General features: G+C 46.9%; 1 protein-coding gene across 12 annotated transcripts in view; it reads right to left on the reverse strand.

Annotated features, from left to right (window-relative positions):
- The window catches only part of Septin11 (septin 11), a 121664-nt gene that overhangs the window by 12991 nt on the left and 84089 nt on the right, over positions 1–24584 (reverse strand). For all 12 annotated transcript variants that reach the window (XR_009057248.1, XM_057771634.1, XM_057771627.1 and 9 more), the window contains exons 3-7: positions 18652–18847; positions 11989–12175; positions 9119–9280; positions 6278–6374; positions 5309–5477 (exon numbers count right to left, since the gene is read on the reverse strand). Coding sequence is in view for 11 of the 12 variants with exons in the window: in XM_057771627.1 (XP_057627610.1) it covers positions 5309–5477; positions 6278–6374; positions 9119–9280; positions 11989–12175; positions 18652–18847 (811 nt within the window). In the remaining variant the exon portion in view is untranslated. The remainder of the gene's footprint in view (positions 1–5308; positions 5478–6277; positions 6375–9118; positions 9281–11988; positions 12176–18651; positions 18848–24584) is intronic.

The following is a 24584-nucleotide window of genomic DNA, read 5'->3' on the forward strand; positions in this document are numbered from 1 at the left end:
TTTTAAGAGTCCTAGAATTTTATCAGTAGTTACCTTTAAAGTAACTCACAAATGACTATCTCCATCAGCTTGTGATAAACTCATCACCTTTATCTGTGAATCAGACTTGCACAAAGGATAGCCTAGCCCTGTTACAAAATCTTACAGAAAATTTAGTTTTCTATTTAGTATCATGAACAGACCTCTCTCGTCCAAGCAATGTTCCTTATGCAGAAACACACCCAACCTGTGTTCTGCAATCATGACCTAGCTTCAGGAGAAGAACTTCAAAGGGACGGGTTCTGGAGTCAAAACAGCAAGCATGCTCCTCCATCGGGGGATCCACCATGCATGGTGGGCCCACCCTCATAGCACACCGTGGCCACACGGTCGCATCTTAGTGTACTTTCCTAAATACAAATGCATGGAACCCTACCCAGCTCAGGAGACTCCCTGAGTGCACAGGGGCAACAGCAAGGGCATCATTGGCAGTCCCCAGCTTTTAAACAGGAGCCATTGACTCCCTCTGCTAAGTGAGACACTGTGGTCATCTCACAAGGGTCTCAGCTGGTCAGGAGGACCTGATGTTCTCTTTGGAAGCCTATAGGAGAAGGTTTTCTTTGCTGGCACCAAGGAAAAGGCCGCCCCGAATCTTAGGGGTCCACAGAGAGTGGCCTCCTCCTTGTCCGATTCTCCTGGAACCATCTCATAGAAGGTATCAGGGTCTGGTCATTGTCACCAGGACTTACGGAGCAATTTATACACATGAATGCATTAATCTCTGTAATAAGGTCATAGAGTAGACATCTCCCATTCTCTATCTTATAGATGGAGGAATGTGGGCACAGCGTAGTCATTTGCCTTGGTTGTACCATGAAGATGTCCAGGCTCCAGGACTGAACCTAGGTCACTCACTGATGGGAGCCCTACCCACTTTCCACTTGGTTGGTGAGCCAGGGCCTTGTATACCCCTAAAACAGCCTGAGGGAACTCTGTGAAAGTAGAGGGTGGTACCCGAGCATTTTCTGTGAGTCAGAGAGAAGATGCTACTTTGAGAGGAAGGATGAACAATTTGGACAAGGGTATATGCCATAAAGGGCAATGGTGTCTCAGGACAAAAGTCCAGAAACACTAGTTCCCATGGCTATCTTGGCCCCTCTCCTAACTCACCCTAAAATGCCAGACAGAAGGGGGCTCGAAGAAGGACAGATCTTAACCCAAGAAGGTCTTGGGTGCTCTGGTTGGCGGAACTGTACTCCAAGGCCACAGAGTCAACGCATAGAGGCAAACAGGAAAGGCGGACAGAGGAAAGAGCGGCTGGTGTCCCTGTATCCAGGTAATCTTTTAGAGAACAAGAAAGGCACACGTCTAAATCTAGGTGGGATCAAGGACAACGCCGGGACGGTGGGTGAGCACTAGCACTCGCTGCCCAGAACTGCCCAGCCCTACCCTATGTGGTCTCCCACCGGCTCCCACTACCAGATTGGTGGCCCAATAAACATGCATCGGAGGTCACAGCCTGCTCCAAAGAAAGGACTGACTTCAACGTCCAACCTCACAGGAAACCTCCGCTTGAAGAATTTAAGAAACTTTTAGCCTTTCAGTTATACTTCTCCCAGTCACCCCAACTGCACCTGGGGAGGGGAGCTCCCAGGTACATCCAGGAGCATCTTCATCTTGAGATATCTGAGCTAAATAGAAAGGCATAGGGAGTTGAGGTTTTAATGTCAATGGAGTAATTACTGGTTGTAAAAGAAACAGCACTGAATTACTAAATGAATGTTGTAGTAGCTGACTCTGCTGCAATCCTTTTTCTGTACGTTTTTTGGGTTTTTTTTTTCTCCCTAGTAAGGCTGCTAGAGATCAACTCAACGGAGGCATCTCAGTTTACCTGGGAAATGCCTGAGAAGGTCAGACCTGGCGGCACAAACCTCTAATCCCAGCCCTAGGAAGGTAGATGAAGGTTGAGCTTCCGTGAGTTTGAGCCCTGTGAGGATTACACAGTGAGACCCGAGAAGACACTGGTGTGGTAAAAGGTTTAAACTTTGACAAGGTCTGTCAGTTACCAGGTCCCTTTTCCGCTCGCTTTGTCCAAGGTAGACTTGACGTGCAATGAACATATCAAATGTTGATATTGGAAGGAGGGAAAACCAGAACATCCAGGAATGGTGTCATCAAAGATCAACTGTGGTTCCTGTGTCTTTAGCTCTGCACCCCTTGTTACACTGTCCCCAAGACTTAGGAACTGCTGCAGGCCCAAGAGTCCCAAGGGAGAGGCTGACTTCCTAACAGTGCCATCAAGAAAGGGGATTCACACTCACTTCACACCGGGCCAAAGCCAAATCTTTCCCACAGCAGGAAGGACGTCTGAGTGAGTGGGTGGCTATACAAGGAGGACCCATCTCCACTTTATTTATTTTATTTTATTTTTTTGGTTTTTCGAGACAGGGTTTCTCTGTGGTTTTGGAGCCTGTCCTGGAACTAGCTCTTGTAGACCAGGCTGGTCTCAAACTCACAGAGATCCGCCTGCCTCTGCCTCCCGAGTACTGGGATTAAAGGCGTGCGCCACCTCCATCTCCACTTTAAATGGAAAACCCTATCCTAGTTACTGAGCTAATGAATTTATTTTTAAAATCTTTACTTTCACCTTTGTTTTTTTAGGTACAGGCCTTGGTTATAATGTATATGGGTCTTGGTTATAATGTATGAGCCTTGGTTATAATGTATATGGGTCTTGGTTATGATGTATATGGGCCTTGGTTATAATGTATATGAGCCTTGGTTATACAAGCCTTGGTTATAATGTGTATGAGCCTTGGTTATAATATATAGGTATAAACATTTTCCTATTTCAGCATCAAAAAAGAAACTTAGGGCCTATAAAAATGGGACCTAAGGAGGTGGGGACCATAACTCCAGTGTCATCAGCTAAATCTGAAGCCTGCAAGATGGTGTAGCCTGCAGCTCTGCTGGGCCTCCTCCAGGCAGGCCCTTACCCTGGGCTTGTAGGAGCTGCCTTAATAAAAATACCAGCAACAGAGTCAGTGGGGTGACCTGGGGGGTGGGGAGGCAGGTAGACAGATGGATGGACTGCTTGCCTGCACAGGCAGGAAGGCAGCCCTGGCCATCTTGATGGGAAGGCCGGTCTTTTTGATGAAAGGCAGACAGACTACCTGGCTTTTCCTTGCGTTAGCAGGAACAGGTAGCATCCCAGACCCTCTAATTTCTCAAATTCCAGGACTTAAAAGAACACAGGTGTGCAGAATGGTTTTTTAACACAATGAGAGGCAAATTACCCCTAACAACATACACGGCAAGGAGTCCAGGCCATGACCTAGTCCAGGTGTTGGTAGATCGCAGAAACAGATTTAGCCCCTGCTTCCTGTCATTGCCAGTAAGTTTTTACTGGCTGGAATGCAGACATGCCCATTCATTTATATTACGGTCTAAGGTGCTTCCCAATGAGACGAGCAGAACTGGATACGGCGATGAGACTCTGGTCTGTAGAACTGAATCAGTAAAGAAAGTCCTCTTGCTAAGTCTGCTTTGCTCCCTTATGGGTTAAGGACATGAGAAGCAGCAGAGCCAAGACTTGAACTCAGGCCCCTGATGCAGTGTTCCTCCACACTGTCTGGCCCTGGCCACTACATCCAACTTTACAGAACTTTCTTTGGTCTACTTTTGTACATGGAAACAAATATACTACACAAAAGCCATTTTCCATCAGACTTACTAACCCTTAAATGCGCTTGGTTTTATGAACTTGGTTTCTGGTAAAAAAAAAAAAAAAAAAAAAAAAAAATGCAGGCATAGAGAGACCTGCTATACCCGCCTTCACAGAACCACATCCTACCCGGCTGAAGATAGTCCACATGCCTGCAGGACCAGATTACATAACTAACGGCTGGAAGCCAGTCCTTTGTGTGAGATTTACATTTGTTCTCACAAACACAGACATGCTTACGGGAGTGCAGTTTCACTGTGTGGGGAACTAGTCCAGAAAGTACTGAACTTTCTCTAAAGTGGTTCCAAAAGAGAACTCCTCCCACCAAAGGGGCTGTTTAGACAACTGGAGACTGTTTCACTCAGCACTGGAGGCTCGGGTTCTTTGGCCAGCCATTAGTTCTGTGGCTCGTACATTTTACAGCGTGTCCTCGTGATGGCCACAAGAGATGGAAAATAAGTCGCTTAAAGGCACTGTAGCTTTAACCAGAAGAGACTCAGAGTCCAGACAAACCTCCCAATTGGCTCAATTGAGATCGCCCTTAAGAACACTGCTCAGGCTCAGACTGGACAATCCTTCCTCTACCAGAAGGTGGCGACCTGGCCTTGAGCCTCACCTTCCACAGCGACTCAGAGCCACGCCTCCAAGCAACCCAGCTATCTTTCTCTACCATGGCAAGCTCTATCAGAAGGTGGGCAGTTGCTAGGGTGCTGAGCCTAGCTTGCTTTTCATTTTATTTTAATGTGTAGGGGTGTTTTGCCTGAATTTATGTATGCACCACACGTGTGCCTGGTGTCCAAAGAAGCCAGAAGAGAGTATCAAATCACTTGGAACTGAGCCTTGATGTGGGTGCTGGAATCTAACCACTGAGCCACCTCTCCAGCTCCAATGTCTCTTCTTCCTCTCACACTTTACCTGTCCATCCATCTGTGATGTGGGAAATACATAAACTATCTAAGCCTTTTCCTTTCCGACCCTCTGTCAGAACTGAACACCAGTGTGTAAACTCAAGAGAACTTGAGGGCTGGAAAGAGGGCTCAGTGGTTAAGCCGCTGGCTGCCCCTCCAGATGACCCGAGTTTGGTGCCCAGAACCCACATCAAGTTGCTCACCTGTAATTCCAGCACTAGAGGATCTGACACCCCCTTCTTTCTGGTCGCTGTGGTCACACACACACACACACACACACACACACACACACACACACATTCTTTTTTTAAAAAAAGAGGCCTTAGGAAGGAATGTGGCGAATGTGGGGGTGTGGGTCAGGCACTACACCCCACAAACAGAATGAAGAGCTTGGGGTCAGGAGCCAGGATTCAGAACAACCCCCTTTCCCTAACTATAGGACTTTAGGCAGGTTGCTTACATTTTGAATGCTTTGAACGTTAGCACTTGTAACCACCCCTCCGGAGTGGCAGCAATAACAGCACCCACTTCACTGAGCAGAGATGAGTGGGTATCACAGCCCCCGATGATCGCGCTATTAACCTCTCCCTACCAAGTCGCTGTAGTACCAGAGCCTCAGTCCCGACAGTCCTTTCCGGGGTGCGCTGATACACCACCCGGCACAGCTGAGACACCTGTTTGCTCTGTGCACCCCTACCTGAAGGGCTTGCTGTCGGGGTCGGTGTCCTTGAAGCCCATTTCCTCAAGCTTACAGCGCCGGTACAACTCATAGTGGCGCGTGTGCGTCTGCTCTCGCAAGTCCTCCATGTTCACACGGATCAGCATCTCCCTCAGCTTCACGAAATCACAGTGGTTTTCATTCTCCACTACGGGAAACCAGCAAAGGGGAGGAAGGCCATTACAGCGAAGTCACTGACGACAGAAGGGACACTCCGGAGGGGTTGTCACCGTCCCTCGGAAGTCTCAAGAGGCCTGGAGGATGCCTTGGTGGTCCCTCCCTCCAATCCCAATGAAGCACTAACCACGATGGTGGAAAGAGGGTGCTGAAGGAGGGGGTCCCCAAATCTTTCCCTTACCTTCCTGACCATTCTCCCATGCAGACTGTGGCAGAGGTCTGGGGTGCCAGCTGACTGCCCAACAGGGGTAACGTTTGGCTCCAAAGTGGGATTCCTACCTACCATGCCGTGCTGCCCCAACCCAGCAGGTCAATGTTTAAATACCACCACTATTTCTGGTCACCCGATATGAAATAACATTTGCTGAAAAAACATTTCCTTGGAAAACAGCTTTCCCAGCAACGAGGAAGAAACAAGAGCCCCTTGTTGGGAGACTTGATCTCTCCCAGCTTTCCGATGCTTTGCTGGTGCCATTGGCTCAAACTCCCTGGGAAGAACTCTTTCGTCTCTTAGGAGTTTTTACTAATTTCCCATACAGCCCGACATCTTGAGGGGCTGCCTCAGGCTCAGGGCCTGCAGTTGCTGCTTAGCCTGTCTACCCGACAGAAATTTCTTTCCTCCTCAGACCCACGGTGGCTAAATGGCGCCATTCCTTCCCACCTGCACCAGGCAGACACCTCCCTAGACGACACAGGGAGAGAAGGACTGTGGCCATCATTTCCCCATCACACGCACTAACATGAGAGTCCCTTTCCCATGACAAGACATACCTTGCACCACACCCCAAGGGTACTGCCTGGCCTTGGCCATCTTGTTGCCAATCTTCACTTCTTCAGTGCTGCCAACCACTGCAAAGGGGAGATGGACCTGTCAGGCAACAGAAGAGGCAAGCGATTATCCTCGGCAGTTCCAATCATAGCCTCTGACCCCATCACCCTCCCTGCTAGAGAGGGGTCTCTTTATGTAGAGAAAAGGTGGTCACATGAAGTGGGGGGAGAACGGGGACGGGGGACAGGGATGGACCGACGGATCCTGTAGCTAGGCAGATGCCCTTCATGAAGTATACATACTCTCTGCAGCCCGATACAGACTAGATTTGAGGATCAACTCGAGCTTGAGCTGCATGTCATCTATCACAGCTACCACGCATTACCTGTGTCCACAGGATACTTAAAACATGACCTGTGGAGAACTGGAAAGATGGCTTAGTGGTTAGGAGCACTAGCCGCTCCTCCATGAAACCTAGGTTCAGTTCCCAGTTCCAGAAGATCTGATGTCCTCTTCTGGTCTCCATAAGCACTGCACGCACGTGGTACATATGCAAAACACTCCCACACACAGACAAAATAAAAGTAAATCTTTTAACATATACATGGCTTGTGAGATCAAGATGATCACTCTTAAATTTCATTTACTTTTTAATTGATTCACGTTTAAATTTAAAAATGAAAGCAATGCAAAATATCTTCCCATTAAATATTAAATTTATTGATTGGTAGGAGTTTGCATTTCATTTAGCTTTGAGCTCAAACCAAATCTTTAACAAAAGATACAGAAGGGCTTTATGAAGGCAAAGAAAAATTATCTTGGGTAACCGTCTTCATACTGAAAAACTTTAAAGCATGTTAGGAATGACAAATGCATGATCTATCTCTTGATTGTAATTTCATGACAGGTAAATGTAGATCAATTGTTTCTGATGGATGTGAACTCTGACCTGAGGCTCGGGGTCGTTAGAAGCAAACAGTGGATTCCAAAGGCCTGCCATGGAACCGTTGCATTGATGAGGTATAAACGGACTACGCCTAGCTTACATTGTATTTCTACTGAACGTGGCTTTTCTACTTCCTGACTTTGCAGAGGTGGGGAGGAACCCAAGGCCCTGCATGAGCTAGGTGTGAGCTGACCACTGAGCTGAGCCCCCAGCTCCACAACTATTTCAGATGGCTCGTCAATACACAAACGTCAAGTCAGAAATACACTTTAGCCCAAAATACTGGCTCCAGCCTTGCACTCAAGCTTAGCTCAAGCAGAGATGGTACGGTGTCCAAGACAATGGACTCTTCCACACGGGGTTATCTGGTAGCCATGGCTCCATCCTGGCAGTGGGGGAGAAAACTGCTTTCTACTAGCCCACAGGAGTCAGGAGATCTGAAGTGGCTGCTCTGAGAATTGCTTACAGCTCCCTGTCCACTGTGGGAAAGGGATCGATGGTTTTCAAGATGAATCTTCTTCCACATAGAATCAGGCAGCATCCACAGCTCAGGTTGCACACATGGCTTTTGTGTGATGCACAAGATATCTGAGTTTCCTGGTCCAGGGTACCTGAGACGGCTCAGCAGTTACAACTGAGTGCAGTGCCCCTACTGAGGACCAGAGTTCTGCTCCCAGCACCCACTGTGGGGGGGAGGCACTCACAACCACTCCAGCTACAAAGATTCTGCTCTCAAATGCGCATACTCACAGAAAGATACACACTCATCCACATAATTAAAAATAATTCTGTTTTGTTTTGGTCTAATTATGTAGCCTTGGTTGGCCTGACACTTGTTATATAGACCTGACTGGCCTCAAAATTACAGAGATCCGCCTACCTCTGCCTCCCAAGTGCTGGGATTAAAGGCGTGTGCCAACCACCCTCAGCAGGAGGTCTCTGCAGTGAGCAGTGAACCTCGGGAAGACACTGCAGTTGCTAATCTTTGCATACACTAGTTAATTGTTAGCATACACTTGTACTTATTCACACTGTCAACATTCACACTCAGGCTAGAGAAAGGCTTGGCTACCCCTCTGAGCCTCACTGGTCTTTGATATTGTCACCCCCAAGCCAACAATACATATTCTGTCAGGACTTCAGTAGCTCCATACACACTGCTCAGGGCTTCCTTGGCTCTCCACAGTAGGCCTTAATATGAGCAAAGTACAATAACATGCTTTTGAGAACCATTACTTCTGTACATTAAAAATTAATTTAAAAACAAAAGCCCTTATAACTCCCCAAAATAGGTAAATAAATTATGGTTGAGGGAAAAAGGCAACTGATCCAGTCATGGTGGTTTATGCCCTAGCATTCAAGAGGCTGAGGCAGGAGGATCAAAAGTTTGAAGTCAGCCTTGTCTATACTTTGAGTCTGAGGCCCAGCTGGGCTAGAGGAGACCTGGTCAGTGAGATAGCACCTTTATCTCCTAATAGCTACCTCTCTGCGGTGGACAGCATCCTCTTACCTTCCCGTTTACCTGCAAATTCAGGGAAACATCTCAGAGGGGAAAGCAGTACTGAGGCAAAGAGAGGCAGGCAGCCATATTTCTGCCAGCATGGACAGCGCAAGGGCTCTTTCCTTTGAGCGGCTTTGTATAAGGTCCCAGGTTACTGTCACAAAGACTCCCCATAGAAATCAGTGGTGGACAGAAAGCTAAACAATCCTGACTCTCTTCCCTACTTGACAGCTGGGGAAACTGAGGCACTGGCTAGTTAAATGACTCGCAGCCACAGCAGAGCTAGAGTCCCACTGAAGACCCCAGCGCAGGGTTGTCCAGCCCTCTGCGATGCTGCCACGACACACGCACGTTCTGGAAGGCCTCCCTCTGCTCCCCACTGGACTGACGACTTACGCTCATGGTTGCATTAATCTCGGCCACTGTTTCCTCATCTGTGGGGAACTGATAAATCTGGACTCCGTTGCTGACGAGTTCACTCATGATCTTGCTCTTGAATTTGTGCAATTCGTTCTTGGCAATGGTGTCCGCTTTCGCAATTATTGGAATGATGTTCACCTGCAAAGCAAGCATGTCCACGTTCACACAATCCCGCTGCAAGAAAGAAAACTGGACAAAGAAACAGAAGCTACGGGGCACCACTGTAAGATGCAGGTGATGCTGCCGACCAGACACCCATGAGAAGTGAGATGCAGGCACAGGATCATCTTAGCTCGCCCTCTGAACACTGCCATCCTCGCAACCCACACTGTCACTTGTAATTTCCTCTCCTGCACCGCCTCCCTCTTTACCCGTTAAAAGGAAGTGCTTTTACTCTATGACAACAGTGACAACGAGGGAGTCAGGCCTCTCTTTGAATAGTCAGCTACTCCTTTCATGGGCATGGTTTGTGGAGACCCAGGCAGCTGTTAAAGCGGAGCTTCATCGGCGCTATGCAGGACCCCCTTTCCTTTCTGAAAATTTGGGGGATTTAAGTATTAAACCAAAAATAAAATAATAAAATAGTAATAAATAAAATATTTTTAAATTACCTATTTTTTTAAATTTCCTAACTCAGAATTAATTCTTTTGAAAATCAGTTTTTATCAAATGACCTTTCATCCAGGATCAAAAGCAAGGCTCACCTGAGCGTGGTGGCACACACATCAAATGCCAGCACTAAGGAGGCAGAGTCAGGAGGATGAAGCGGTCCAGGCTATCTATCCTCAGCTACACAGGAAGTCTGAGGCTGGCATGGGCTATGTGCATGAGACCCTGGCTCAAAAGCAGCAAGGCTCACTTTCAGTCTCAGTTACAAACAGGAGAGCATTTAGAGTTTGACATTAATGACAGACAGTCCAGGGTAAGAGCCAGAACACCTGGGTATGCAGGCACAAAGCCCCAAGGTAGGACATTATTTCCTACTCCCCAAACCCCATTGAAAGGATGCAGTCTTTCAAGAGAGGGTCTCAGGTAGACAGCAGCAAACCCACTTTGGCCCAGGTTGGTTGGGACTCTGATTCTCCTGTCTCCATCTCCTGAGAGTTGGGACAACAGAAATGACATTTTTTTAAAAAAAAAAAATTTGTGGTTAAAGATGAACTTTCTCCCTCTCTTGTAGGCACAGGGGTTTTATGGAATGTTACGGACAGCTATCTAGACTAGACTCTCTGCCCAGTTCAGGAGCCTGTGGTCTTTCAGTCACATTTGAATATTTTGCTTTTCCCCTTCAAGGGCCAAATCAGAAACTCCTGACAAACCAGAACGAGACATGCTGAAGTCTGTCTTCAATCTCTCTCTCGCATCCTCCCAAATGCCATGGGCTTGGGCTTCCTCCAGTGGAGGGGAGCAACCCTGAGAGCAGATAAAGGCTTCATCAGAACCCAAGGGGCAAAGCTTACTGACTACCAGTGCACACACTTCAGACCGAGATACAAAAATACAGATAAAACATGGCTTTCTCAGTCAAACTGACCAGGGTAAATAGAGATATCCAATTATCACATGAGCAGGCAATTACAATCTTCTAGAATGATCATAACTAATCATCTTCCCTTGACCTTTTTCAATGAAACTGAATTAAACAACACTGAAAGATGGCACCTAGATCCCTGATAATATCATTCTCAATTGTCTGAAAGTTGAATCTGCTTAGCGGTTGGACTCTTTGGTTTGTTTGTGTTTGTTCGGCCTCTGGTTTCTCCCTTTTCCTTTTGACTCCTTTCCTGAATGTCTCTATCAAATGGATTCTTAGAGAGCAGAAGGGCCTGTGGGTTTCCAAGGACCACGTGGGATCTGCCACTACCAAGGCGGGGCAAGGTAAAACTCCCAGGAACTGAAGTCCAGAGAATTGAACAGAATGAGGAAGAATGTCTGTTATCCTTGCAGAGTCTGGTGGGAATGATGGTGGTGGCGGTAATAATAATAATAATAATAATAATACTTTAAGGCCAGTAGAGTATCTTTCTGTAGAGCACCCAAAGAGCCTGCCTGGCTGGTTCAGAAAGGAGCTCGGGGACAGGTCAATAACTGAACCTTCTCTCTATGTTTTAGTTCTCTGCAAAGAAAGAATCTCTTTAACAGTTTTTTTGTTTTTTGCGGGCAGGGGGTGGGTGGGTACAGCCAAAAACACATCCCAGAGCTTTGATCATCCAGTGAGAATCTCCACTGAGTGCCAGAGGGGCTCAGAGTCTCGGGGAAAGTACCACAGCTTAGTTTGTGGTTGTTCCTGATGCCCTTGTATCATCCATTTCAGAACATAGTGTTTTCTGTTTATTTCAAAACAGAAAACTAAGTTAATTATAAAATTGGAATCAGATTATATCACGCCAACGGGGCCCCCTTTCTTCAAGAGCTGTAGAAACAGAGGCTACAAACACGCCAGGCCCAGGGCCAAAAACGAAATGCAGACTTTATTTTCTTTTGAGACGAGTGCAGTTGAAAATCTAGAAGGCTGAGTGTCCTCAAGCAGGCAAAACATTAAAATCTGGTATCACTCTAAATTCAAATTATAGCCAGTGTTTTATAGGCCTCCAGGAGGACAAATAAACACCACGCTTATCTACCAGTCCCCTTCTAAGAACTAAGTGTAGGGCCGTGTGCTGGTTTTGTCTTCTCTTGACCAACACTCAGAAGAGGTTTTTAGGCACTCATCTCATTCGGACAACCTCTATCTCTGTAATCTAGGAAAAAAGAAAGCATTAACAAAACCCAGCTACATGCATTCCAGAAAATAACCTGGGTCCTTAGAGAAATAGCACCAGAGTGGATAGAACTGCATTCAGTACCTTGCTGTCTAGCTTCTTCATGGTGACCAGGTCCAGGGACTTCAGGGAGTGGCCCGTGGGGGCGATGAAGTAAAGGCAGGCGTGAATCCTTGTGTCATGGTAGTTGAAGAGAGAACGCTTAATTTTCAATTCCTCTTGCAAGTAGGCCTCAAACTGGGCATCAATATATTCCACTATAGGCTTGTAGCTAGAATGCAGAAGAACAATTTTTCAATTTTTTTTAGTCTCAAAAAAAAAAATTGCAGGTTGGGGCAAACAGTCTTCTGGAAAACATTATGGGTGACTCACTCTGCCCTAAGAACCAGGACCCAAGTTCTTGACCTTTCCAGCAGCACACAGCCATTGTACTGGCCCCTAGACATCCGTCCGCACTTGCCTCATGCCTCTGCTCCCAAGGTCCTTTAGCTCGACCCTCTAAAACAATCCGTCTCAATAAAGTGATTCTGACAGCTTCTAATGCCTGCTTGGTACTGGTGCAGGGAAAGACACCAGCCTGCGCCTCCAGAACGGGACATCGCTGTCCCCAGCTGTCCTCGGGTCCTCTGCACATCCCCTAGAGGCATGCAGGCTGAACTCTGCATCCCCGAAAGTTCATCAAGACACTGAAGAGCCGGGGCAACGGTGATTTAAGATTCTGTCCGTCTTCTAACCATAACTTCTGTTTCCCGTCCTGCCACACCAAGTCGCAGCTAACTCTGTCTTGGACGACTATTACCTGAAAATCATCAACAGCCTACCAGAAACACATTCTTCAGGAAGTAAGCCACAGGTCCACTAACCCTTTCAGTCTCTAAGGGAACCAATCAGAGGGACTCGGTTTTAGCAGCAAAGGCACAGATCTGTTAGGAACACAGGCTTTACTTCTCTCCAGACTTACTTTATGCTGTAAGTTTGTAAGAACAGTTCAGCAGTAAGAAAACAAGTCTTTCAACATCCAGATCCCAGACCCAAAAATTAAACTGAACGCTCCCACAAGACACTACAAAACCTTACAGTGAGATGAAGCAGACGTCCCACCTAAGGAGAGTGGAAGGGTGTACGCGTGCGCGCGGGGGGTGGGGTGGGGGGGTGGGGGGGTGGTTAGAGGGCAACTTCAGGCACTGCTCCTCAAGAGCCATTCTCTTTCTTTTTTTGGGACAGGGTCTCTGACTAGCTTGGGGCTTGCCAGGCAGGCTGCTAGCTGGCCAATGAGGTCCAGGGATCTGCTGGTGTCTCCTCCCCAGAACTAGAATTACCAGCCCGCAGCACCACATGTGGTTTTTGGTATGTATTTCAGGAGGTGAACTCAGGTCCTCATGCTTGCATAGTGAGCACTTATATTGAACGATCCATCTCCACAGCACCTTGTTTAGGTGTTTGGAGGCAAAGTCTCAATAAGTAGCTAGTCTTGGACTTGCCATGTTGCCCAGGCTAGCCTCTGCTCAAACTTGTGGCATTCCTGCCTTAGTTTCCTGAGTGCCCGGACCACATGTATGAATTCCCACACCTAGCTACTAAACACTGCTCATTGTATTCCTTCTTTGATGATTTGATCATAATCCACTGGCGGAATGTAAACAGTTTCTCTATAGGTTTTTAAAAAAAGGTAGACTATGTCTCATCAATTAAAATTAGAATTTCAAACCTCCAATGCAAAGGATAGCAGTTGATAACAAGAATCTTTAGTTTCTCAGTTTTGAAATATAGGTACAAATTACATAACAATACCCACATTGGATGACATTTTCAGGTAGTTGTGTAAGAGAATCATGGATTCGGGACAAAGTGCCTGTGCCCAAAAGCCGGCATCATAGTCACCAGCCCTGTGACCTTAGACCGGTCCCGAAATCTTTCTGTGTTTCACTTTCCCATAAACAAGCCAAGCACCAAAATAACAGCTTGAGTAGATCCTGGTACACACTTCTAATCCTAGTACCAGGAGGCAGATGAAGGAAGACCAAGAGTTCAAGGCCAGCCTCAGCTACGCAAGAGTTCAAGGCCAGCCTCAGCTACGCAAGTTCCAGGCAAGCATGGGCTGATGGGGAATCTCAACCAATCACCTTATTTGGGGGGGGATGTTTGCCCTGGGGCCCCAAATAGCTTATAAAACCATCCATGTGCGTTTGTTTGCCCCTTTTTATTTCCTGCTCGTCGCTGGAACCCTGGTTTTGTAAGCTCTCCCCTTCTTCCCCTTAATAAAGCTGATATTAAAGCTAGCCTGATTAATCCTATTTGCCGGTCGTTTACTCCCCTTCATTGGGCTACAAGGGACCCTGTCTTTAAAAAGGTAAAACAAATAAACCCAGAATGCAGTAAATCCAAGGAAAGTGGTTGGCAGTTTTTTTTTAAAGGACGGGGGGAAGAGAAAGAGCCCTAAGAACTCCACACCCTTTTCAGTACCCACTTCCCTAGTACTGAGCCCCACTCTGTGGGGAAGTGGACAGCCCAGGAGGTCACCCATCATGTCTGGGGGGGACTGAGCTGCAGGGTTTCCTAACACTGGGATAGGCTGTTCTTGTCAGCAGCCCTTATCCCACCAAGAAGAAGATACTACCAATGTGTCCTTGCTTCCTTGTTTCTGAGACTGGGCCATCCCTGCCTTGTCTCAGGAGCAGTTCCAAGCTTGGTTCTGCTTTCTAACCAATTTCTACTAATTGCCTCTGGTCTTAAGCCGCCTCCACACTGGGGTGGAGTGGGGTAAGAGCATGGTGGAGATTGCTTGGAGAGCTGGGATCCTTTGCTGCTTCTACCAAACTCCTGCCAGCCCTTCACCCTCTCTTCCTCTGTGGTTACCCTGGAAAACCACATTTATTCTGACCATCCCTTCGATGACAAGCCACAGCCCTCTACCTCCAGCCCAATCTTTCCGCTGAGTTTTAGATCCCTGCACCCAACTGCTTACGAATCTTTCCAACAGGTCTTCTCTTTACGCCCCATAGGAGCCCTTCCTCCCCACCTGCTATGGTCAGCCTGTGGGTGCCAAACCTGGAGTTCAACATGCAGCCCCTTTCCTTCCCAGCCAAGGATGAAATCTCCAGCTAGCACACGGGAGTGAAGGCCTAGTCTGTGAAATATAACTGTTCCCACAAACATCACTAGCTAAGTGCCAGGAGGTTTTTCAAAGCAAGGAGAAGGGAGAAAAAGAACCAAAAAGAAGAAAAGGAGAGAGGACATGATATCATTATAAACAAACAAAAGCCACTGGGCTCGCGGAGAACAATTTCCTTAGGCTAAAGTTTTGTTATGGGAAGGAGACAATGAAGAGTTTCCTCTGGGGAAACAGGCCGGCCTGTGGTCTGCTCTCTCCCCAGTCTCCTTGAAACAAGCGGCCCACTGTGTCTCAACCCCTTCCACTTCTCTGCACTCCCAGAAAGATACGGTGGAACCTAAGTGCCTTTTGTCCCCATCACTATAGAAAGGACACCTGTCTAGTTCTGTGCAGCCCGACTCCACCGTCTGGACTGCGACCCTGTCACGTGAGCAGGAGATAGCAGCGAGAACAAAGGGGCTGCTATACTGAGCATAATCCCCTTCTCAGGGACCACCCCTTCCACTATGCCTCTGCACATACGCTTCTAGCCACGAGGACACAGTGAAATGAGATGTGTTCGCCCTCAAATCACAGGGAAAAGCCGTTCTCTGTGCATTTTTTTCTATGATCATTCTTGCAACATGGCCAGTGGTAACGTGACCCCATTTCCCATGATTACCGTGTGACCATGTTTTCTCTCTTCTCTCACTATCTGTTAACCAAAGACTGTTTTCCTTACCTCTGGACACCTCTGCCAGGAAGCTGACTGGAAACTTGAGTTGGAAGGGCAAACACTGCCCTTCACTGCTGTTTCCTAACTATGGTGGAGACAGGGATTCTCTCGGTGAGCTGGACCGTTCAGGCAGGTACCTTACAGTTCATGGCACCTCCCAAAGGTGGGGCAAACTAATCTGGTTCTAGTTAGAGAGCAGGATTGCGCTGGCTCTTGCCTCTCCAGACCCCCTCCCCTCACACATGAGTACAGACAGCCAGAGCAAGGAAGTCCTTAAACAAGACTTAAACATAACAGGAAATCCTCCCAGACCCCTCTTCCTGCCTCCTTCTAGCTAGTCAGGGCAGGGGCAGATAATGTTCCAAGAATGCCGACACGTCCCAAGTCTATAAACACACTGGGACATTCCTGAGGTCCTGAATCTATGGCAGAAAAGCTTGCCTAATAGAAAAAAAGATAAGCCTGGCTTTGAGAAAGTGCACCCCTTCCTATACGGTTACACACTGACGCAAAAATGCATATCCCACTTCCAATATTCTGATGGAAAGAGACTGTCCAGCAACTGCTTTTAGATAAGCCATTTAGGTTTATAGTCAATTGTCAACAATGCCTTTTGAGGCATGGGTCTAGAGCTTCAAAAGTCATTCAAAAGGGTTATGCGAGAGTTGTCAAGAAATTAAATAGGAAAAAATAATTGGTATCTAGGTTAGGTTAAAATCACACTTCCTGTCTTCGGAGTCTCCTTGGAAACTATTATTTGACCCACATGAGTCAGCTCATTTCTTAAAGAGGACTCCAGATGCAGAGATGAGGATCTGCATGTGCTAGCTTAGCTGTTCGGCAGCTTGTTGCTGGCCAGTGAAAACCAGTCTGAGGGGAAGTCTCTGTTAGGGTGAGGCAAAAGGAAAACCAGGGGCAGTGTTGAGGCAATGTGGTCCTTCTGCAGATGTTAGACGGAGGCCGCTGCTCAGTCCTGTGGGAAGCCTGACAAGAATCCAGCCAGGGAACACATAAACACGAAATTCCCCAACTCCCAGAAGAAATCTATCCCACAAAGAGACAAGAGACAGGCTTTCCACTGAGCACAGCCCTGTACAGCACAGGGAACAGACGCTGGCTCTGTCTCCAGCTCCCACAATGCACCTGGCTCTGTCTCCAGCTCCCATAATGCAAGTGTGCCCTTCTCTTGGTCCCCAGGATTTTCTCCTCATGTGTTGCACTTCACATTAAAATGGCCTTCAGACACAACCTCCCCACCACCACGTCTAGGCGCTGAAAGTTAGAGGGAAGTCAGACAGAGCCTGGCTGGCCCTTCCCCAGGGCAGTAAAGATGGCCCTACTTTGATCATATGCAAACCAAGTCCTTTTCACTAAAGTAACAGTTGCCCATGTTACCACAGGACAGTATCTACTGGAAGTATTTAAAGTACTCTGCAGATAAAACAATAAAACAGACAGCATTGCTCAGCTAAGAATGAATGACACATTTCTGTCAGGAACTGCAGTACTTACTTCTACTGTGCACGGTTACAATGTATCTAGATGACACACGTTCCTACACAAAAGATTTCAAACTCCACTTTACAGAATACATCCACAGAAATACACACACCATTCTGAGGGAAGGATTTTTTAAAACTCTGTCACAGACACATTTTGTAAGCAAAACATCCCACAACTGCTGAACATGAAAAGGAGTAAGACAGCCCCATAACACCGTCACTATCTAAAAGGGATGAGATAGCCCCATGACGCTGTCACTATCCAAAAGCGGTGAGATAGCCCCATAATGCCGTCATTATCCAAAAGGGGTGAGATAGCCCCATAATGCTGTCACTATCCAAAAGGGGTGAGATAGCCCCATAATGCCATCACTATCCAAAAATGTGTCTAGAATCATCTTTGGGCCCGAGATGGTTTCGGCCTTCTTAAATCACTTTTTGTACGAGCATAACTCCTGAAGGTCTAGAGGCCTCTACACTGAGAAGGCAGGCAGTCTGCTACTGATGGAGACAGGGGAGGCATCCTGGGGCAGGCAGAATACCCATGTTAGTTGTCCACCCCCGAGAAGGACCATGAAATCTACATGGTCTGGTCTTGGTCTCGTGGTTTTCTATAAATTATAAGGCTGCCATAGGCATGGTGGTAGAAATGAGGTTTTCTCTAATTGGTTTGGCCAACCTGCAAGGAAACCCACTTCTCAGGGAAACTAAAGCAGGGGGTGATGGACCAAAGACTCAGCTCAGTTTGAGAACAAGTGGAACATTTTAAACAGTTAAACAACTGAAGTGAAGATGGAAGACCAGGGTCACTGACCAAGAGGGGAGAGGATGTGGCCCTGAGGACAGTTAACATACGCATCATGGCTCTCTGGCAAGTGCTAAGAATTAACAGCTTCCCTCAAAGAGAGGTAAACAGCCACTTGCGGGGGAGACCCACACTTATGTGGCTTTACAAAGGGGCTGGGGTTTCACAGAATAAAAACTCGCTGCAGTATTTTATAGTGTAGCTTCAAGTTTATGTGATGAGTCAGGGCCCGATTTTAGGACCACACAGAATCCCCCGGTATTGAGCGACCTCTACCTGTGCACAAACCACTGTGCCAAATGCTTTTAAAACATTTCTTTTATATTAAGAGTTGTTTTCCAATACATACACAGGAATTTGTAGTATAAACTACCTAGTTAGGTAATCCTCTCTGCACAGAGGAAATTTTAATTCATTCCATTGATCCAAACTCCGCATTAGGCTCAACTCCCTGACCCCCAGTTGTTATTCAGACACTATTTGGTAATTCTGCAACCAGAGTCTTTTTCTAGGCCTCTGAACGTATCTGGGATGGACCTTCCTTGAGATAGAGTTTCCTTGAACTGCCTCTCTCCTGGCCCATGTCTACAGCTACAAAAATCTTCATACATACCTGTCATCTTTATTAATCTGATCTCCAAATCCCACCGTGTCGACAATGGTCAGCTTCAGCCGTACGTTGCTTTCCTGAAGTTCGTAACTTCTGGCTTTTAACCGGACACCTGGCTCGTTGTGAGTAGCGGGGTCACTTTCAAACTTGGTGTTGAATAAAGTGTCCATCAACGTGGATTTGCCAATACCCGTCTCACCTATATAACCACGAAAAGAAAACCAAAACTGGGTTAGGCGGGGAGGGCAATATTCCTGGAAATTCCACTGTGACTCCCATAGTTCTTTCTATGGATGATCTATGGATGAACACTTCTTTAGGAAAGCCTCTAAATCTATCAACTATTTGGCAGAAGAGGGCTTGAAGTCACAGATCAGGATATTTTCTTGTAGCTAGGCCTGATGGTGCAGACTTTCTATCCCAGCAACACAGGAGGCTGTGATAGCAGGGCTACACGTTGAACAGCTGAGTGAGACTGCCTCAGAATAAAAAGTAAACAGAAATGGCTAGGGATACAGCCTAGTGGCAGACCCGCCTGGCACACAAGAGGCCCTGGGTTAGAAAAAAGGATATTTCTAACCCCTAGATAGTCAGTACCTGTCAGTCTGCCTATGGCCACTTTGTATACCACAAGGATAAAAACTATCTCTTTTTCTCCTGAATCGGCCTGAAAAGATTATTATCAAGGAAAGATAATGGATTTAATGTTTAAAAAATGTATATGTTTCAAAACAACTCTTTGATAACAATAATCACCAAAGTTGCTAAGTTGCTACTTTGTGCCAGGCCCAAGATAGGAGGTCCCACACAGTCCCTCATTTATACTCCCTGTTCCCCCCATCACTTAGGCACTGGAGTTTCCTGCACTGGCAGACAAAGCACTAAGGCTCCGAATATCTTTCTTAAAGTCACAGCGTAAAGTGGCAGAGCCAGAGTTCAAACCTAGTGTCTATGGTCCTAGAGTTCACAGTTATTCCGATTATCTGTTATAGCTATGGCTCGGCATCTTTGCCGATTTCTCTGCTCTCCCCACCCTTTCCCCTCCCCTCTACTGAGCTGAAACCAAGATAACAAATACTAGTTTATGGATTTCATGGCCACAATTGTGATGATATTTTAAGCATGACTTAAAGCAACAGCTCTATTGATTTACAGAGCTATTTCAAGTCAAGGCTGCGTGCCGGGCTCCTCATAGGCACAAAGCAGAGGGAAGGCACAAAACAACTGCACCAGGCAGGGAGACCAAATGTGAAGCCAGGGTGAACTGAGGATTGTAAACCTCCAGCTTAGGACAAAGCAAAATCTCTCATAACTTCGGTTCATCTATTTCGTCCCGGAGCTATGGGACAGGAAACTGAGCCTGTCGCTGCCCATGCACTGCTGAGGCCGAGGGTGCTGTCATGATTAGCAAAAGGAGGGAGCAATCAAGACGCACTCGTCATAAAATGCACCTTTTCAATGCAGTCAGCAGAATGTCCTCTTAGACTCAACATCTATCAGCAATCCCTAACCCTGACCTGGCAACCCTTCCTGCAGTCCCTTCTACTGAAGGAAAGCCGGAGTCATTTTTCAGATGGTGAAAGCCCAGAGGGAAAGGAGAAATTCTAGAATCCATAGCCTCCCGGCAACTCTCTCACAATATGGACAAAACTGAGCAATAAGAGCTTTTACATTGTTGTAATCTTTGCTTGAATGACACAATGTAAGATAAAGTAGGATGGAGCTTTCTGGTTTGGGCCTTTTCTGATGTGCAGCCTGATGTGGCTTGCCACTTAGCATTGATTCGTTTCTTCAATAAAAAGTTGCTCGAGTGCATTTTCCTTACCCTGTAACCTTCCCCAGTGTGTGCCTGACGGATAGAATTTCCTCCCTCATCAGCCCTCAGCCAGCCAGTATTTTTCCAGTGCCTACTATGCACTCAGTCCTGTGCCAAGCTCTAGGAATATAACAATGAACTAGGCTGATACGGTGTTCTCCCATATCTTAGAATCTAGTCTAGAATGTAACCAAATACCAACCGGACATTGCTAAGGGCGAGCTAAGGGGGCTATCATTCCAAGTGCCTGCCACAGCCACACTGTTCTCCTGAGCAAGACCACACCTTCTCCCCTGCGACCTCGTGAGTTGCTACAGAAAACAGGACGACGTCTTGGCCTCTGATCCAAAGGCAACCACAGAAGCCTGGCGGTTACAGCGCTGCATAGGACAGTCATCCAAGTAGAGTGCTTCTCAAGAAGAGACAGTCAGCACACTGTCATGGCAAGAGATGTAAACAGGCAGAGATGACAAGGGAGGGAAGGCTACGAATTCATGGAGGCGAGAACAGGCTGATACAGAAGGGCAATACTAGACGCGGAGTTATAAAGCCGGTGTTTGAGGATTCAGCATCCTAATGAGGATAGGTGTGGGGATGGCAGGGTGCACAACAAACTGTTGACAGCTTGCACCTCGGTTATTGCCTGGATGTCGCTCCAGATGGCTCTGCGTCTGGCCGGATAGTATTTGAGACTGAGTTTGGTCTTCCTTACTTTGCTGAAAATGCATTTTCTCGTGCATAGTAACACACACACACACACACACACACACACACACACACCAGTATAAAAAAACATAAGCCAGTCTGCTTCTTCATGAGTGGCCCTTCCCAAGCCCATGGTCATGATTCCCTTCCTCACAAATCAGCCATAAGCAAAACAAAATTACTGTGTGATGGACACAGATAAGAAGGAGCACTCTCCCCGTAAGAGACTCAGACTGTGCTGGCAGCCTGCTGGTGGCAGTGCCCACGCCACTGTGCGCACGTGTCACGCAGAGACTGTTTGGGTCCCTGAAAACTGTCCCTGCAGGACATCAGCAAAGAGGCAAGCAGGGCCCCCACCCCAGAAGTTTCCAGAATGTCAAAGGTTGTCATAGAGTGACTTATTTCTCTCTCACATTTCCCTGAGGGCAGCAATAAAACTTCCACTTACAAGGCAAGGATTCTACCCGAGACTGCAATTACGCTCCTTTTACTAGCTGAGGATGCTCATGCCACTTGGGAATGCCACCCATCATCTTTCTAAAAAGATATGGCTGTTGAGTGATCGTCTACATTAAGGTGTAAACTGTGAACAATTAGCATTCTGGACCCTACTTACAGCACAGAGTTAATCAACTGGTTGCAAAAACCACTTTCCTCTAAATGTCCAAGTGTGTGGCTTCCCAGGTCTGTGATCTCTCTGCACTTTTAAGGGCTGTAATTAGACGCAGCAACACTAACCAAGGTTGATTCACCAAGAGCAGTCAGTGGGACGCAGCAGCAGGAAGGGTCACAGAACCAAGAGGGGTTTGTCTTTTGCTGTCCTGGGATCCTGTTCAGGCTCCACAAGTGCTCCATCTCGTAGCTAACTGTTCAGATGTCTTTTGTTGTCTCATGTTTTTGAGACAGGGTCTCAAGGTATAGCCCTGGCTGGCCATGAACTCCATAGATCTGTAGACCTTTGCCTCCCAGAGTGCTGGGACCCAAGGAATGTGTTATCTCTTGTTTTGACAAGGTCTTGCTTTGTAGCCTAGGCTGGTTTTGAACTCACTATAGCACAGGTAAGCCTCAGACTTGCAATCTCATGCCTCTGCCTCCCAAGCGTAAGGCTTAGAGGCCCACACCACCATGCCTGGCACAGGGGAGATTTTCAATGCACTGGCTTTTGAACCTTCAGTCTACATTCTAAATGCAAAGCCCTCTCTGTACCTTGAAGCTCCCCTAAAGCAAAACCATGTCTTATTTTTCCTCCTTTGTAAAAAAGATTTATTTTTATTTGATGTGTCTGAGTGTTTTGCTTGTATGCTGATTGTCTTAGTTAGGGTTTCAATGCTGTGAAGAGACACTGTGACCACAGAAACTCTTATAAAGGAAAACATTTAAGTGGGGCTGGTTTACAGTTCAAAGGTTCAGTCCATTATCATGGTGGGACATGGTGTCACGTAGGCAGGCATGGTGCTGGAGAAGGAGTTGAGAGTTCTGTATCTTGATCCAAAGGCAACAGGAAGTGAACTGAACTAGGCATAGCTTGAGCATAGAAGATCTCAAAACCCACCCCCACAGTGACACACTTCCTCCAACAAGGTCCCACCTTCTAATAGTGCCACTCCCTACGAGGCTGGGGGGGGGGCATTACATTCAAAGTGCCACCTGATTGATTAACAGACAATCTACTAGGACTGGACTCTGTAGTGGGAGGCTGCTTGTTCCCTTCTCAGCCACAAGACCCAAAATAATCACACAGAAACTGTATTTTAACACTGCTTGGCCTATTAGCTCATGCTTCTTGTTGGCTAGCTCTTATATCTTAAATTAACCCATTTCTATTAATCTGTGTGACGTAACATGGTTGTGGTCTATCAGTATGAGGTGCTATCCGGTGACTGTCTCCACATCAGTCCTCCATCCGTCGATTTCTGTTACTATAATAAAAGGCCTGAGACAGAATAATTTTATAGAAAGTGTGTTTAGCTCACATTTGTGGAGGTCTGAAGGCATGGTGCCAGCCTCAATTTGGTGCTAATGAGGATCTAATAATGGCAAATGTCATGACAACATGGACATACATACAACATGGAATACATATTAGAGAGCTCATGGCCAGACAGAAAGCCAGAGGCTGAGGAATGGCCAGAAAAAAAAACCCTGTCATGCCCTCTCAGAAGGTCAGGCACAGAGAACCAGGAGAACCACTCTCCTCCCTTCTGAAGGCAAAACCTAAGTGCCTGTCACAGACGGCCCATTCTTAAAGGTCCTGCAATGTCTCAGTACTGACACCCAGCCTAGGTCCCCCACACATGAACTCAAACCACAGCCAAATCGTAGTGAAAAGAAATCTGGAAAACCTGAAGGATCACACTCCATCTTGGAAGTATTTCCAGATTTATTATGGTGTGAAAAAAAATTAAAGCATGGAAAACAGCATGATCCTTTGTATAAATCAAAACACCTGTCACCTGTGACCGGTCCTTATCTGTCCAGGGTGTGGGGGCCCACACCCCTTCCCCTTCTGGTAAAGCCTTTCTATCCTTGGGGAACCACTTGTGGTTTGGAGTAGATGGACCTCCACTCCCAGCCAGGCTGGGCATGTGACACCACACTCAGAAAAATCTGTGATGTCCAGTGATCTGTGTCAGAGAATGGTTTGTTCCTTTCCGCCATTGTTAAGCTGGTAACTGCTGGAAGCCAGACAGCTGGAAGGAAAAGCAAGCAAAAACACAAAGAAGCTACCAGAAGATAGAAGATCAAGAAGTAGACAGTGTTCTGACCACAGATCTCTCTCTCTGTGTGTGTGTACACACATCCATGTGTGTCAGTAACAGCACCTGAATGAAAGCCTTGGTCTTTCCACTTTATTTGGACCAGAGTCTCTGCTGTTTTCCGGCTGTGCATGCCAGACTAGCTGGCCCATGAGCTCCTTGCCTCCACCTCCATGTCAGAGATAAACTGGAATCATGAAAGCCTGCATTCAGCACCAAGCTTATCCAGGCATTCTGAACTGAAGCAAACAGCCCATGTATGAAACAGGGCACTACTACTTACTCAGGAGAGGTGACATGGCATGTGCTCTTTCTAACCTCACAGGACAGCATTAACATAAGGAAATCCAATCTGCATCAAAACTGTGTTCTACCAGGAGATGCCGGTCACTAAGCCACTGTATGTGTACCCCGTTAGATCCTGCCCTAGAGCAAGTCAGATCCCACAAGACAGCTCTCATTCTAGTGCAGGAGCCATGGCACCACTCTCAGATCAATTCACAGAACCATGTTGGAAAGGGCTTTGGGAAGGCTTGGCCAGGAAGTAAGAATAGCAATTGGTTCAGAATTATAATCTAGCACACTTTTCAATACAAAACCAGCAAATTGCTACACTAACGAAGAACTGCCCTCCTCTGCAAAGACAACTCACTTATACC

Source organism: Chionomys nivalis, chromosome 6 (genome assembly GCF_950005125.1).
Source record: "Chionomys nivalis chromosome 6, mChiNiv1.1, whole genome shotgun sequence".
Lineage (NCBI taxonomy): Eukaryota > Metazoa > Chordata > Mammalia > Rodentia > Cricetidae > Chionomys > Chionomys nivalis.